Raw genomic sequence first — 17,556 nt, forward strand, 5'->3', positions numbered from 1 at the left:
CTCATAGGCACATACAATCTCCAGCTTTCTGGCTGTGTTCTGGAAAGCCAAGGGTGCTTCCTACCCAGTTGCAAAACAAAATGCTACATTACCACACCAATTAAAAATTTTACTCTGAAATCGCTAGTCCAAATAAAATAACTCTTCTCACCATTAAAAATCTTGCTGAGAAGTTTGCCCTGTTGGAGCGGATGGTTACTCAGGTAACAGTGCTGATGTATATGCAGACATCTGTGTGGTGTTTGCATTCATGGATGTTTTTTCTCTCTTGTTTCCTACAACTAGAATTCTGGAGAGAAAGTCAGTAAGGTCAGCTTGGTAGATCTGGCTGGTAGCGAAAGAGTGTCTAAAACAGGAGCTGCGGGAGAGCGACTGAAAGAAGGCAGCAACATTAACAAGTAAGGTGGCTGGCGCTCGCCTGGGGCATCACATCTACCTCCTGTGTGCCTGGGGGGGACTTGCTGCGACCTAAGGGGCCAGGCGCTCTGAGCAGAGGTGGTTCAAGGTCTATGCCGGTTCAGTAAACTGGGTTGAGGGAAAACAGCAGCTTGCCTGTAATAAGATGCGTAACGTTTTTTTAAGTAAAGCCACATGGTGCAGCCCCGCACGAACATTGTACAAACATTTAGAGTATCACTGTAGCTGATGTAGCCTTAGATCAATGCAAATCACAATTTTGTAAATCAAACCATGTAGTAAATGAATTCGGGGAACTTACTCTGAAAAGGAAATCTGCTTTGAATCCCTTTGTAAGGCTACTACTGTTTAAACATCAATACTTCAAAACAAAAATGAGCAGTTATTGAATTCCTGCTATTCTGCAGTCTCACTGTTTGTCATGGGTGCCTGTGGTGTGTCCAGTGATGCAGTGAAGGCTGAACGAGAGTGGTGGTGCAGGACGTGTGGGAGTTTGCCAGGGAGACAGGGAGACACAGCCATTCCACATGGAGCGTGCAGCAAAAAAAAAAAAAAAGGCGCAGACAAATGAAGGACCTGTGCTTTCCACAGTGCAGGATCCCAGATGGCTCCTGGGATGCATGTGAGAGGAAGTCACTCTGCCTTCCAGCACGTGAGGTGGCAGAGTTTGCATTTAAGAGGGTGCACTGAGGCCAGGCCGCCTGCGTTTAACCCAGCCTCCCCCACTTACTAGGTATATATGCATATATCATGGGCAAGTGATGACACCTCTCTGTGCTTCATTCTTCCTTTCTGTACAATGGTGATAATAATGGCACCTACCTGATAGAATTGTTGGGGATTAAATGCCCATAACATGCTTAGTTAGAACAATGCCTGGCACGTAGTATGCACTGAATAAATATTGTTTTCATAATTCATATAAACAGCATAATTGTTATCTTTATTCCAAGTTCAGCAGAAGGTAGTTTAGTTTGTACTTGTAATATTTTTCTGTTGAGACATATAACTTGAGGTTTTGTTTAGCACAGAAGGTGACAAGAGATAATATATTCAGGAACATGTCTGTGCAGCTTGCATTTTTAAATGATGTTGGCCCATTATAATCTTAGTATACAAAAGTTTAAACTTAGAAGTAAAATATTGCCTCCTCGATCAGGTGGACACAGCCACACTCACTGCAAATATTGCTGCTTTAGGGAGTTAATCTTCCAGTCATCCTGTCTCCTGCTCTGCTAACAAAGGATTTTGCTATATTTCATGACAAAGCGTTGCAGGAGCCCAGAATGGCACTACAGTTCTGCGTTTTGAAATCAACTCAGGCACCAGGATGGGAAAGCAGAAATGGGAGTGCGAGGGAGCAAGTACTGAAGAAAAGATTGTTTACTGGTGCTGAGGCCTGCCAGCCCTTGGCTTGCTGGTTGGGCTCGTGGCAAAACACTGGAAATCCTGTGCTGGGGATTTGTGGGTATGGCCTTGATGTGCCATGATCACTAACTCCTGTTGACCTCTTAGGATAGTGCCTAGTACATAGCAAGCTCTACATAGGTGTGTACTAATAAAGTAAAATAATACAATAAATTACACCTGTTGCCTGCGAGTTCCACAGATAGCTTTTTAAGCCTTAAAATAAGTTCCCAGTTGAGTGCTAAAATAAAAGAAATCTCTGACATGTTTCCTAAGCTTTCTCTTGGCTTCCTATTTGGGCTTATGTTGGTGGCCCATTAATAGTCCTCTTAAGCAGACCTGTCAGGGACATCACACAGACCATAGTGTCTGCTTAATGGGCTATGGCTTTAGGAGCTGCGTCTCTCCTCAAGCCCTTACGAGCTTTAAAGTACACATATTCCTTCATTTGGAGAGCTGAAGTGCTGTGTGACTGCACCACCATGACCTGGTTGGGGCTTGATAGGTGCAGGTCATCAGTAAACTATCTTCATAGGGAAACACATCTGAAAAATCAGTCTGCTACTCCACCTGTCTGTGGAGGGTGGAATGAGGAAACCTTTCGTTTCTTCTGGAGACTGGCTAGTTCAACTTTCCTTAGAACTCATTTAGATCATGGAACACTCTCTCTAATGTCCCAAGCAGTGTCATTGAAAATGATTCCATTTTATTCTCAGCGATGGCCAGTGTTTAAATGCAAACAATGTCCATCTACTGAGTATTATTCCCAGTCTCGTTCCATTTCAGTTATTGTGGTTAGTAATAAAGTATATACTAAACATTTCCAAAATGTGTTCTACCAAAGTTATTCTAGGGATATTAATATGTTGCTCCTAGGATTCTGTTGTATAATTTGTATTATAATATAATAACTTATAAGCTTAATATTTCTAATGTTTCATGTGACTCAGTCCTCCTTTTCTTCTTCTTGAGTAATTTCCGTGACTCATGTTCATTTCCTCTTGGAAACCACTTTAAATGGGTATTGCCTGAAAAACCGAACATAAAACTAGTACCAAGGGAGAATAAAAATGGCCTGCTTCTGTCTGTTATGTAAGGTGGGTAGGGGGTTCTCGTTAGTGGACCAGTTGTACTTTTCAGGGTCCAAGTATGTGGGGGGAAAAAAGGTCTGAATAGACGTCTTTACATTTAACAGGAGAGACCCATAAAACACAGCAAAAATCTTCTCCTTCGAGTAGAGTAGCTACGTCTTTTAGGGACTGTGCCCTTGTTGCCTCAGTATTTCCAAAAGCATTTTTGTGGAATACTAGTTCCTCAGGTGGCTTTGGGAAGAAAAGAATCTCTGGACAAATAATTTTGAGAAAGGCTACTTGTAAAACTTTCCTTTGGAGTTGACAGTGCTAAAAGCTCTGAGAAGTTCTGTGGTAATGAGTCCCATGTAACTTACCATTCCCTGAACTTATTGATGACAGAATTCTCGGTATAAGTTAAAATCTCCATAACAAATGTCTAGAAGAACTTGTTTTTGGAAACGTTATTCTATATTATTACAGCACAGCAGTTGAGATGGAAATGAGATTGGGAATGATACTCGTTTGATGAATGTTGTTTGATTTGAACGATTTCCATCAGCCACCATAAAACAATGGTGAATGGAAATGAGGCCTATGCTATAGGTTATTATGGTTTTCTTTCCTGTCAGATAATGGCACAGTCTCTTCCCCATATTTTCCACACGTATTCTTTGCATTTCTCCTTTACTGTTAAGAGTAGGAATTTCCTGGGTAAGAGTACTAAACTCAAATCCACGAACTTCATCATCTTTCCACTAATTCTTTAAAAGCAAGGTACTGCATTCTGCTGTAAGCAGCAGAAACCAGCTATAGTGACAGCGAAGTGATGCATTCATTTTTCTCGCTTTGCAAGAAGTCCAGAAGCTGGAACAGCACCTTAGAAATACTGTCAGGCAGATATCTCTGCTGACCTTAGTGTGTGCACATGTCGTCCTCATAACCTGAAGGTGACTCTACCATTCTAGGTGTGTCCATATCTGTGTTCCAAAGGAGGGGAAAGCACCACCGGCCTCTGTCAGCTTCTTAATGTACCTTTTCTATCAGGAGAACAATAGCTTCCTTGGAAGTTCCTCCCAGTAATGTCTCCCTATATTCATTGGCCAGAACTGTGTTTCATGGCTTCCCCAATTTGTAAAGGACACTGGAAAGTGGAGTTTTTAGCCTGGCACATGCTTCCCAATAAAATAAGGTCTGTTAGTAAGGAAAAGGGGAAAATGGATGTTGGGCCAGCACCCATATAGCATACCAAAACCACCATTGAATCAGTCCTTTTTAGAAAGAAGTCCATGTTCTTCAGTATATTCTACTCTGCAAATACTTACTGAGTGCTTTCTGTAAGCCAAGCAGTAATTGCATGTAGGAATATGTATGGCAATAGAATTGTCACTGCCCTCGAGGTCATCACAATCTAAGTAGAAAGAGATAAAGAAATAATACAGGCATGCCTCATTTTATTGTGCTTTGCTTATTGCGCTTCACAGATGTTGCATTTTTTTTTACAAATTGGAAGGCAAGACCCTCCACCAGCAAAAAGAGTATGACTCACTTTATTGGTGATACTTGCTTTATTGTGGTGGTTTGGAACCGAGCCTGCAATATTTCCGAGGTATGCCTGTAAACAGCTAACTGTGGTGAAGTTTAAGAAATACTGCACTTAACAATCTTAGAAAATGATCATTGGAAAAAAATAGGTAAAAGAACATATTTGAAATAAACCCTAGAGAGTACAGATAACTCATATCACATCATATCCATTCCTACCGCGTTTCCCCAAAAATAAGACTGGGTCTTACACCGTATTTCCCTGAAAATAAGACCGGATCTTATATTAATTTTTGCTCCAAAAGATGCATTAGGGCGTATTTTCAGGGGATGTCTTATTTTCTCATGTACAACAATCTACATTTATTCAAATATAATCATGTCATCTTCTTCTGGAACATCATCATTGTTGCGACCTGCACAACACAAGCCATGGGAAGGCGAGGGAGGCGGCGAGGGTTAAACTATCTTAAAGAGACAGAGACTCAAATACAGTTAAATCACAGAGGACCGAGGGACTCGCATCCTCAAGGGACTGGAGCCTCAATCGGGTCGTCGTGGGTATTTATTGATTTCTTACAATAAGCATCACATGATTAGAGGTAGGGTCTGCGAAATTTTCACACCATACCATAAAAATTCTTCCAATTCCCAGATACCTGTCACAAAGCAACCGATGCTCATTGTCCCCAGGCGACTAAGGTGGGTGTGTGCAACCCCCTGGGGGAGCAAGTCTCACAAGGTAAAACCATCCCATGAGCTAAGCAGGAAGAGCGATATCTTATCGCTGTAATAGGTCCTTTGCACAGCAGGGTGCAGGACAACATCTGGGGCATGCATCAGCAGCTTCCCATAATGGTGAGGAGGAGGGGTATGGCTCCCTCCTGACTTTTATTGTGTTAACTCATGGGGGTCCCAGTGGGGTCCCATCTGACTTCAGTCGTTCCTCCCTTGAGGAAATTACTCATCTTTGACTGCAGACCCTGCTTACAGGGACCAAATAGGGAGACTTAGGATAAATGAACTCAACCCCAAAGAGGGACAGTCCCGCGGAGTCTTCTTTCCCTAAGGAAAGATTGGAGGGGACAAACGGCTAGGCTGCTGTGTGACCACACATCATAACATGCTAAATGCGTCCATCTGACTGACGATCTTAACTGGGGCTTATTTTATCGGTATAGGTCTCATTTTCGGGGAAACACGGTGAGAGCAAGAATCTGGTAGGCTGGAATCTATGTAGGTTGGAGGAACATGCAGAAAAGCAAAAAAAAAAAAAAAAAAAAAAAAACTGGAATAGTTCAAAGAATTGTTTCCAACTGAAAATGCTATTTTGATAGTTGCAAAATGTGAAAAATGCCCTATATTCTATATTAAAGCATAAATGTGTTTTTGCCTTATGTTGAACTCCTGCTTTCCTTTATTGGTTACATATCACATGCAGTTTCCTTTCTTAAAGTTGTTACCTTTGGGAGGAATACTTGCTGAATTTCTTTTTTTAATTAATCCAAATCATTCCCCATTGGCCTCACCCCTAGCCGTAGGTAACTACTACATCCGTCTCTATAGATTTGCCTGTTCTGGATATTTCTTATAACTGGAATCAAATAATACGTGGCTATATTTTTTCCCTAGTGTTTTGATAACAGATTACCACAAACTGGGTTGCAAAATTTGTTTTCTTGCAGTTCTGGAGGCCAGAAGTCCAAAACCAAGGGAGCAACAGTGTTTGTTCCCTGTGGGAGCTCAGGGGAAAAATGTATTCCCTGCTTCCGCCCTACCTTCTAGTGGTTGCAGGCATTCTTTGGCTTGTGGATGCATCACTCTAATCTCAGCGTCCGTCTTCACATGACCTTCTTATTCAGACTCCAGTTACTGGGTTAGAACCCTCCCAAATCCAGTGTGGTCTTAACTAATTTCATCTTCAAGGACCTTGCCTCCAAATAAGGTCACAGTCTGAGGTTCTAGTGGGCATGAATTTGGGGGAGAGGCGCACTATTCAACCCAGGACAGTGGCCTTTTGTATTTGGTTTCTTTCACGTAGCATAATTTTTCAAGGTTTATCTATATTGTAGCATGTATCAGAGCTTCATTCCTCTTTTATGGCCAAATAATTTTCCATTGTATGGACGTAACACATTTTATTTACCCCTTCATCTTTTGATAGATATTTGGGTTGTTTCCACATTTTGGTTATTGTGCATATGCTGCTATGAAAATTCATGTACTCATTTTTGCGTGGACATATGTTTTCATTTGTCTTTGGTTGGACTTGTTTAACTTTTAAATTCGTCAGTTATGATGTATGTATTTATGTCACTTTGTGGTAGTGGCTGTTAGTTACCAAAATTCTCATTCACTTTTTGCCTTTTGAATTTGCTTTGTATTTCAGTGACTTTTCAGTGAGTCACGTATGGGGAATTATATTTTGTGGGAAACACACTTTCTCTCCTTTCAACTTAGTTTCAAATCTCTTGTTAATATTTGAAATTAAGCTGTCAAGTCTTTTACTTGCTAACCTCCGGCCACTTGGTGATTTGTGCCCTTCCTTCTTTTTATAAATGAGTAGTAACGTGATTTTTAAAACTATTTTGAGAGCATTTTCTCTTTGTGATATCATGTAGCTTTCTTTGTAATCCTGGGAGATTTCCTGAGGCTACACTTTTCTGACTCCTAAAGTTGGGATCCAGTTGTTTTTCTCTTAGAAGAGCAATTGGAACTTAACTGTGACACAAGAGGATGTCCTTCATCGCTCAGTGCCACAAATCTGTTGTCTCTGTGGCGCTCTTTTCTCCAGGTGCAAAGAACATGTATTAACCACCAGGGAGAACTTAGTAGCCTAGACCAGTGGTTCTCAAACTCTAGGCTGCATCTGAATCACCTGGAGGGCTTGTGAAAGTGCAGGTTGCTGGGTCCCACTGTAAGTTTCTGATTTAGCAGTTCTGGGGTGAGGCCTGAGAATGTGCATTTCTAATAAGGTCCCACACCACCTTTGAGAATCATAGGCCTCGACAACTAAATGTGTTTGTCACTTTGGGTATCCTTCAGCCAAGGCTTCTTAAAGTTTAAGAAGCATGAATCACCTGGAGATACCTTTAACTGGTTCTGATTAAGTAGACCTGGGGAGACTTCCAAGCTTCTATGTTTCTAACTAGCTCTCAGGCGATGCCAATGCTGCTTTGAGTAGCGGGGGTTGAAAGAGTTAGCCATATGCTGTCCTCTGCTTGGGTAGTTCTTTTGTAAACTATAATAAATCTACGTGAAATAGACCTGCCAGCTTTAAGCAGATGAGCAGTATATATCTTATACTGTGTAGTAGAAGGGGACTCTGCAAGTTATGTGGTGATTCTGGGAAACAAAATTGAGGCCAGAATGGTCCAGACTAGATCTAAAGAGTAAATGGTCCAAATTCGTAACATAATATTTGGAGTAAATTAAAATTCTCCAGTGTGTTCTTTTAAATGTACATTTCCAGGTTCTGAAATGTATGTCACAGGTTCTGTGACTGAGCAGAATAGATTCTTAAAGGTGTTCTGAATTCATTCTTTTAAATCAATGGAGTTACTTTTTGTTTTTTCCCCCAGCTTCTTGGCAAATTAATGTAGACTTGATTGTATCAGTTTTAGGGCTTTATTGTTCTGCATATTTTATACTTATTACCTAGAAGGATTATTGTTTTATGAAAACAAAATAAACATGCCATAAAACTAATTTTAAAATTTTTCTCTTGGCAGATCACTCACAACCTTGGGGTTGGTTATATCATCGCTGGCTGACCAGGCAGCTGGCAAGGGTAAAAACAAATTTGTGCCTTATCGAGATTCAGTGCTCACTTGGCTTCTTAAGGTAATTCAGTGTTCCAGTATTCTTTTCCAACTAAAAATTGGCTGTGTCAGAGGTGACAGCTGAAAGGTGTGTACAAAGCTAACTAAATATACAGTGAGCAACGACAATACTGTACTGTTATCCTAATTCCTAGGAACACAGAATGAAAACTCGTTTCTATTGGTTTCTATTGCCTTTTATTTCATTATAGTGCTGTTGGGTGGGCATTATTCATTGTTGTGACTATAGAGGCCCCATTTCATCTTGCCATAAAATTATTTATGAAATACAAGCCCATTTCCACATAGCATTTTCTTCACAGAGAATAATGTCATACATGCATGTTTACTGCTTTCATCATACATGTTGTGCGTGGAATGGGCCTTGTTTCCAAGATGCTATTTGAAATATTTTTCAGGACAATTTGGGTGGCAACAGTCAGACCTCTATGATAGCCACCATTAGCCCAGCAGCAGACAACTATGAAGAAACACTCTCCACATTACGATATGCAGATCGAGCCAAAAGAATTGTTAATCATGCCATTGTAAATGAGGATCCCAATGCAAAAGTCATCCGGGAGCTGCGTGAGGAAGTCGAGAAACTGAGAGAGCAGCTCTCCCAGGCTGAGGTAATGTGCAGCACAGGAAATGTCAATAATATTGTAATAACCATGTATGGTGACAGGCAGGTACTAGACTTATTGCGGTGATAGTTGCGTAAGGTATATAAATGTCTAATCACTATGTTGTATACCAGAAATATGGCATTATAATCAACTATGATTTAAAAAATAAAAAATCGGAAACCAGCCTGGTGCTCCCTGTAGTTGAAGTACTCTGGCATGTGATATCTGAGTGGTAAAGACATGCTTGCTTGAAGTTCTAGGTCATCTCCATGTGGTTCAACATTGTGGTGTCAATTGGTGTCTACTGCATGCTAAGCATTGTGAAGACAGCATGAGTAATGTAAGACTTTTGTCCTAGGAACTTACAGTCAAGGAAGCAGACAATTGGGAGAGAGTTGCTGCTACTGCCTAATTGTTTGCTGTAGTAAATCAGTTGACCGTTGAGGACACAGAACTCTTCCAGTGTGAAATCCTAAGAACCAAGTGTGCTGTTTTTATTAACACTGTAGACTATATTTCCAAAGGGCCTTGCAGTTTACAGAGAAGTTAGTTGTGTGTCATCCTCTCTCTAAGTCGTGGAAGATAGCATGATCAAGGATAATTAAATGTTAGGAATAATTCAGAAATATTTTATTTTTTTTCTCATTTGTATCAGCTCCTGGGAGGAAACAAAATCAGTATGTTTGCATCACTGCCACCTTTTCTTGGCTTTGCCCATACTTTAGTAATCACACCCTCTTCCTAATGGCTGTTGCTTTATGTAAGTTACTGGGTAAGGTGCTGTCTCATTTGAAATAGGTAATGACTGAGATGTAGGCCAAGTATCTTAGGTGAAGTCAGAGGCTTCCTTCTGCATGCCAGGACTTGGGTGTGTACCTAAGGCTTTTGAGTTCACATTCCTTCACACTACCCTCTTCTGACCCCACTTCAGTTGGGAGAGATTTTAGTGTGGGAAAAAAAAATAGTAACAGCCATTATTGATTGAGCACTTTCATACTAGGCACTGTTTAAATCCTTTTTATTGGCTTATCTAATCACAAAAGTCATCAATGGGAGATAAAACAAGCAAAAGGGAGTGAAGTCAGGGATCTGAATGCTCCATTAATTGGTGATCCTGGCAGTTGCATTATAATTTTTGTTTACATGTCTTTCTCTTCTTCCAGGGTGTGAGCTCCTGTAGTTCAAGAAACTGTGTTTTATTAACTTTTTTCATCCCTAACCCCTAGTACAACACTGATACTGGAAGGCACTTACAACAGTGCATTGCACATCCTAAGTGCTCAATAAATGTTGCTCTTTTTGTGATTAGCAGCATTATAATTGTCATTCAGTACATCGAACATAAATTTTTTAATTGATGCAAAGAACAATAGCAAAATACCTGAAAAATCAAAATGCTGATAACATTTTGTTTAAAGGTGAATTTGTTTAAAGGTGAATGATTTACTTCTTTCCTCTTGTCTCTGAATCTGCATTTCCACTGTGACCATATACTTGATGCCAGTTGGCCAGAACATTGCCTGGCTGAAGGAGAGAGGAGCCACAGAGGGTTCATCCAGAATGTTCACGTGTACCCCTGTATCTAGCAATGAATGTCACTCTAAGGGTATATTAATACTGTGAGGCTCGGCATCCCTGGCCGGCTTCCAGATCATTGTCACTTCAGCTTCTTGTCCCAGCTCTACTATCTTTCTTGTTCATAAGGTTATAAGTGCTCTCTAGAGGCTCATGTTGTTGTAGGGTGTCAAAACATACTGTTGCCAAGTAAAGGCCTTCCCATGTTTTCAAGCTACATATGTCTGTCTTTAGACCCCTCAGTTGTTCTCACTGAACAAACAAGAGGGAAATTTTTGCTCTTTTAACCAGATGTCCTGCATCCAAGTGAATAATAAATATGCTAAGCTTATATTACCATCAATATGTAAAGTAGTTTAAAGGTCCCTGATTGAAATTTTAAAATGAATGAGAAGAATTGTCACCTTCCCTGGTAGGTTAATATAACTGGAATGTCTTTATTGGTGATGTGCATTGATCTCTGTCACATTGAAAAAGAAATCTACTTAAGTAACCTTTTTTCTTACTTTCTATTTTGAAGATGAATTTTAGCCTCTTTTAAGTCTTTAAATGTGAAATTTAAGTATGATGGATAAAATTACTCTGTCATGATTTGTATCAGTTTAATTCAGGGCACTAGTATTTCTTTTTCTCCTTCAAATAGTAGCAGCCATCTGCCTCTTACATTTCACTTGATTAATAAAGGTCCAAAACCCACCCTGACAGTGTATGACTTAATTGCTTCCAACAGACTGTTGATAACTGCTTAAGAAGGACAATAAATGATTGTCTTGCTTATAATAGTGGAAAAAATTAGAAAATCAGATAGCTCTGGTTTCATTTTAAAGGCTATGAAGGCCCCTGAATTGAAAGAGAAGCTTGAAGAGTCTGAAAAGCTGATAAAAGAACTAACAGTGACTTGGGAAGAGAAGCTAAGGAAAACAGAAGAAATTGCACAGGTAGCTGGGTAATTTAAACCTAAAATATTGTGATTCTCTTTCATTTGCTATCTTTTCTGTATTGTCAGTCACTTGTCATCCTCAGAAAGTCCTTTGATAACCTTTTTCTGCTGAACTAGAGCCTGTAAAGATCAGTTTTAGGTGCTTTGTGTCTTTTATCAACTACAATTTGGTTCATACACCGGGGGTGCCAAAAAAATGTATACAAGTGGTCAGCGTTGCTCAAGCAGTAGTTTGCCGTAATCAGAAGTGTCTGGACGCTGATGGTAACTGCTTTGAGCACCTCTTGTAATTGCAGAAGTCAAATGTGACTTGTGTTCATCTTTTGTTATTTGTGTATACTGAGTATTACAATTTTAATACAGTTTTCCTTTCTTAAAATATGTAAACATTTTTTTGGTACCCTCTGCGTATTTGCTAGAAGTGTTGGAGAGTACTGAATTTGGACAGACATGATACAGCAAATATCTTTAATATTTCCTGCTTTTTACATTTAAATAAAAATCTGTTTTGTGATTTTAGATCACAGGTAGCACATGGCTACCTGACTGACAGAGCATTTGTAACATACTGTACATCATAGTTTTTCCAAAGCATTTGATTCTCTGGGCTTGTTAGACAATGCCATATGAATTTTACTTGAGATAAACTATAAAACAAGGACTAATTCTGCGTGTGTGTGTGTCTTATGAATCTCTACACTATGCATTTCATAAACATTTTAAGCTCAGTGACCACTTGGAAATACTAGACCATCCCAATCAAGTAGCTCGAAAGCAGTAACTGGGATCTAGTCCAGCTGTTTGCTTATGTTTTTTGTTTGCTTATGTTTTTATCTCTCTCTCCTCTCTCTCTCTCTCTCTCTCTCTCTCTCTCTCTCTCTCTCTCTCTCTCTCTCGCACACATGCGCGCATGCACACACACACACAGCAACTTCCTATTCCTCTTGGTTGCTTAATGTTTTGCCATAGCACTTAACCCCATTGGAAATTCTATGTATTTACTCATCTGTTTTTTTATGGTCCATCTCTTTCCACTAGAATATATGTTTTCATGAAAGAGGGGGCATTATTTTATTTGCTGTAGTTTGCTCGGTCCTAGATCAGTACCTGTTACATAAATATGTCTTGAATGAATAAATGAGTGAATGAATGAATGAATGAATGAATTCAAGACCCTCTGCAGTAGGGACCCAATCTGCTTTTCCAGCTCCATCTCTCACTACTTTCCCACATTTGCTAGGGGTTCTTGGCCCCGGAACTCCTCCAGGATGCCCAGAGTCTGTACTCTGCTTTCCTGTGCTCTACCCCAGCACACCCTACCCTTATCTTGCTACTCCCTCATTTCTTCCTGTTGAAATTCTTCTTCTGCTTCAAGAACCACCTACAGTGTATTTTCTTCCTGAAGCCTTCCTGCTCTCCTAACCTATCCTGACCTCCCTCCTGTGAAGCCCGGAGCGTGTTCCTCTCCAGCGGCACAGGGCTCTCTTTTGATCCCAGTTACATGGTCTTTCTCCTCTGCTGGAAAGTAAGCCCCTTAAGTGCAAGGTGGTGGCTGGTTCCGCCTTGATGTCCCCAGAACACTGTTGCAAGATGTCACACATTTTAGGCTGTAAGTAAACTTGGTTGAGCTGAGTGGAATGAGTAATTTCATTGGCATTGTCCCCAGAAACAGTGACTTACACTTTCCATGGATACATGTGGTGAATAGAGCAACAAATAGAGTTCCCAGCTTTTGTCTGCTTTGTGCACAGGAGAGACAGCGACAACTTGAAAGCATGGGGATTTCCCTGGAGACGTCTGGTATCAAGGTGGGGGATGACAAATGCTACTTAGTCAACCTGAATGCAGACCCTGCTCTCAATGAACTTCTGGTTTATTATTTAAAGGTAAGAGGGTATATAAATACATAGCTGGCATCCTGAGTCAGTCATGTCCCACTCCCAATTGGATCTGGATGCCTGGCCCCATGATTTTGCCTTTTGTATCCAGCTTAGCCCTTGTTAAAAGTAAGAGGATTCATGGTACAGTCAGGCCACCACTGAGAATGAAAAACAGCTGTTTTGTGTTGTCCTGGGGCTTTACAGTTGGGGCATCAGAGGGGCACAGGTGGGTCACTGAGAGTGTCAAGGTGATCCCTGGCTGTGGCGACAAGGATTCTGGGGATATCTGGGTTTCATCACAAAGATCCTGAGACGCTCTGGAGAGTCACAGTTGTGCTCCTGGGTAATTCTAAGGAGATTTCAAGATCAGCATAAGGCTAGAACAAACGCTTGTGGTAGATTCGACAGCGAGGGTTCTTTTATATCTATCTTTTCTAGACCTACATACTCAGGAAATAACTTTTGGTCCCATAATCACTGTCAAGTGTGGCGATGGGATGTGGCCTTTTGGATTTGGCACTTTGGCGTCAGGGTATGCCACTGACCACGATGGATGGCTTGTTGCAGCAGTTCCCAAACTGTTTAGCTTCAGGACCCATTTGCACTCTTTAGAAATGTATCAAGGACTCCCAAGAACTTTTGTATATCTGAGTTATAGTGTCTGTATTTACTATATTCGATACTAAAGCTGGGAACATTTAAAAATACAAACGTGCAAACATTCAGTCCACTAATCTTCATAGTCATGACATCACACATCATGTAGCCTCTGGGAAACACTGTATGCTTGCGATAAAATAAGAGCACAAAACAAATAATATCGTAGTATTTGTATTCCAGTAGTTTTGACCTCATGAGCCTCTTGAATGGTTCTGTGAGACCCCAGAGGTTCACAGACCCTATTATTAGAAATGCTGGCTTATTTTGTTAAGGGAGAAATAAGACATCTGTTTGAATTAGGGTATCCCAACTGACACAGGGCACTCAGCTCACCATGAGGGCATTTTTAATCATACAAACCATTTCTGAGTTATGGTGGTATATAAATATATGTATGCATGTATTTAAATAACTGTCAAGGATTAGGGACCTAGGGACTTGAAGGCAGCTTGTGTACACTGTCCACACACTAAATCTCTAAAAGCAGAGAAATTACCCCCTTGTGAAAGGTTAGATAGGCACCTTGTTCACATCTGCTGGTGAATATACAAAACGCAGTGGAGAATAAGCTAGAATGGAGGCAAAGAGCTCAGTCTTCTGTCATCCTTTCTATTCTACTTTTTGCAGAGATAATATGGCACAAATAGCCCCCGACTTGTTGCGAGTCTACTAACAAGAAACTGTAAGGCCTGCTCGTACCTTAAGAGGTCTGTTCAGGAAATGATTAAGGGGTAAGGAATTGTTTCTGAAATCTTAGTTTTGGAACAGCAGGCCTTACAGTTTCTCTGCTGAATAGAAAAGTATTGTTATCATAGTGATTAAATGATTTTTAGAATAAAAGAAAAAACAAAGGGGTCACAGTCCACATGTGTGAGGTTTGAGGTCCTTAGAATCACGCCAGTCTGTACATTGTACAACCGGCAGGCCTTACTACTCTGTGTAATATTAGTATTAGGTGCTCAACTCTTTAACATTTTAAAAGTTACATATTTTAGATTATGACTTTTGATGAAACTACTTTTAATGGTTCTTAAATTTCTATTGCTGTTTTCAAGGCACTTTCGCTGTTAACTCAGGTGTTCCTTAAAAGAATCTTGTTAAGTAAATTAAATTGATAATATTGTCCTGGTTTTGCAAAAGAAAAGAAAAGAAAAAAGAAACCGAAGCTCAGAGAGTGAAATGGTTTGTCTGGGGTCACATCAGTAGTGAGCTGTCAAATTAAAATTGGAACTCAAGGTATTCTGTCAAGTCCAATTTCCTTATATTTGAAAGCAGTATCTAATCACTGTTGATCAGGGTATTTTCCACAATTGTGTTTAAACATTTTTTAAAAATTTAGTGTGTTAGGGTAAGCTTTTGACTTATGTTCCAGATATCTTAGATCTCCTGTCTGATACATTTAATATTATCATGTATTTGCTTTTGGGTTATTGAACTTGATCATGATAAATTTTTGTTGAGATACTTTAAGTGTGGGTGTTTTCTTTTCTTTCTTTTTTTTTTTTTTTTAAAGATTTTATTGGGGAAGGGGAACAGGACTTTATTGGGGAACAGTGTGTACTTCCAGGACTTTTTTCCAAGTCAAGTTGTTGTCCTTGCAATCTTAGTTGTGGAGGGTGCCGTTCAGCTTCAAGTTGTTGTCCTTTCAGTCTTAGTTGTGGAGGGCGCAGGTCAGCTCCAGGTCCAGTTGCTGTTTTCTAGTTGTAGGGGGCACAGCCCACCATCCCTTGTGGGATGTCGAACCGGCAACCTTGTGGTTGAGAGGACGCATTCCAACCAACTGAGCCATCCAGGAGCTCAGCAACAGCTCAGCTCAAGGTGCCGTGTTCAATGTTAGTTGCAGGGGGCGCTGCCCACCATCCCTTGCAGGAGACGAGGAATCGAACTGACAACCTCGTGGTTGAGAGGATGTGCTCTAAGCAACTGAGCCATCTGGGAGCTCAGCGGCAGCTCAGCTCAAGGTGCCGTGTTCAGTCTTAGTTGCAGGGGGTGCTGCCCACCATCCCTTGCGGGACTTGAATTGAGCTGGCAACCTTGGGGTTGAGAGCCCGTGCTCCAACCAACTGGGCCATCCAGGAGGCAGCTCAGCTCAAGGTGCCGTGTTCAAGCTTAGTTGCAGGGGGTGGAGCCCACCATCCCTTGCAGGACTCGAGGAGTTGAACTGGCAACCTTGTGGTTGAGAGCCCACCGGCCCATGTGGGAATCGAGCTGGCAACCTTCAGAGATAGGAACATGGAGCTCTAACTGCCTGAGCCACCAGGCCGGCCCAACTTTCTTTAATACTCTGTCCTAGGACCACTCGAGGGTGGGTGCAGACACCTCTCAGGACATCCAGCTCTTTGGTATAGGGATTCAGCCTGAGCACTGTGAGATTGATATTGCATCTGATGGCGATGTCACCCTTACTCCAAAAGAAAATGCAAGGTAAGAAAGTAAATGGCTGCCTAACATATCTTGTGTGCCTTATTTTTAGAAGAACACCGCCCCTTTCTATCTATTTGCTTCAGTTTTACCAAAGTTAAGGCTACAGTGGGTCTGTGGGAATAGCTTTCCAATTATAGAGAGTTGGAAAGCAACATTTCAAGCACCGTATTTGGGATAGGCTGCCTTGACTGGCTAGGTTGTTTTGGAGAATATACTTCTTTTATCTGAACTTCAATTTCCTAATGTGGTAAGTGGGGCTAATAGTAGACAAAACGTGTACCATATTTTGCCCTGTATTATATGCGCACCACATTTTTGGCCCAAACTTTCAGGGAAAAACATTTTTGCTTTAATTTTTTTTTTTTAATTTTATTTTATTAAATTTATTGGGGTGATAATTGTTAGTAAAATTACATAGATTTCAGGTGTACAATTCTGTATTACATCATCTATAAATCCCATTGTGTGTTCATCACCCAGAGTCAGTTCTCCTTCCATCACCATATATTCGATCCCCCTTACCCTCGTCTCCCACCCCCCACCCCCCACCCCCCACCCCCCTTACCATCTTGCTTTAATTTTTTACTTCAAAATTTTATTTGTTACATTTAGGTGCTTGTTTTTTGTATTATAAAGAAATTTTAGCATTTATTTTTAAACATTATGGTATAAGAAATTTTATATAACAAATAGTTACAAAACACAAGAACAGATACAAGGTACAGGACATTTTATATACTGGTAGCAAATTTATGATATTTATGCATCATAGAAGGCCAAGAACTCTTCGTTGTTGCAAGTTCTTCATAAGTTCAACAAAACTGATTATCATATTCCAAGGTATTATTTTGTATATGGATATTGTCATTGATTTCTAGAGTTACGCTTTTAATTCATAAGCATAAATAAAAGAATTAAGAACATATATAGATACGTATAAACATGTATAGCTACGTATAAAAACGTATATAGATACGGAATTAATACTACCCATGTGTAATGTGCATCCTTATTTTCCCCTCAAATTTGGGCAAAAAAGTGTCTATTATACATGGCAAAATACAGTGAATCACTTGTCTCAGTGCCTGACACATATGAATGTTGAATAAAACTAGTTGTTACTCTGTGTAATGCATTGTGTAAAAAGCAGTTAATCAGATAACTCCATTGTTTTGAAAAATTACTAAA

The 17,556-nt window shown here is 40.3% G+C and overlaps 1 protein-coding gene across 9 annotated transcripts in view; it reads left to right on the forward strand.

Moving 5' to 3' along the window:
- Positions 1-17,556, forward strand: part of KIF13A (kinesin family member 13A) — a 187,102-nt gene that overhangs the window by 109,778 nt on the left and 59,768 nt on the right. For all 9 annotated transcript variants that reach the window (XM_074335179.1, XM_074335181.1, XM_074335182.1 and 6 more), the window contains exons 9-14: positions 286-398; positions 8,171-8,282; positions 8,680-8,892; positions 11,292-11,402; positions 13,156-13,290; positions 16,238-16,368. In XM_074335179.1, the coding sequence (XP_074191280.1) occupies positions 286-398; positions 8,171-8,282; positions 8,680-8,892; positions 11,292-11,402; positions 13,156-13,290; positions 16,238-16,368 (815 nt within the window). The remainder of the gene's footprint in view (positions 1-285; positions 399-8,170; positions 8,283-8,679; positions 8,893-11,291; positions 11,403-13,155; positions 13,291-16,237; positions 16,369-17,556) is intronic.

Source organism: Rhinolophus sinicus, linkage group LG06 (assembly GCF_036562045.2).
Source record: "Rhinolophus sinicus isolate RSC01 linkage group LG06, ASM3656204v1, whole genome shotgun sequence".
NCBI lineage: Eukaryota > Metazoa > Chordata > Mammalia > Chiroptera > Rhinolophidae > Rhinolophus > Rhinolophus sinicus.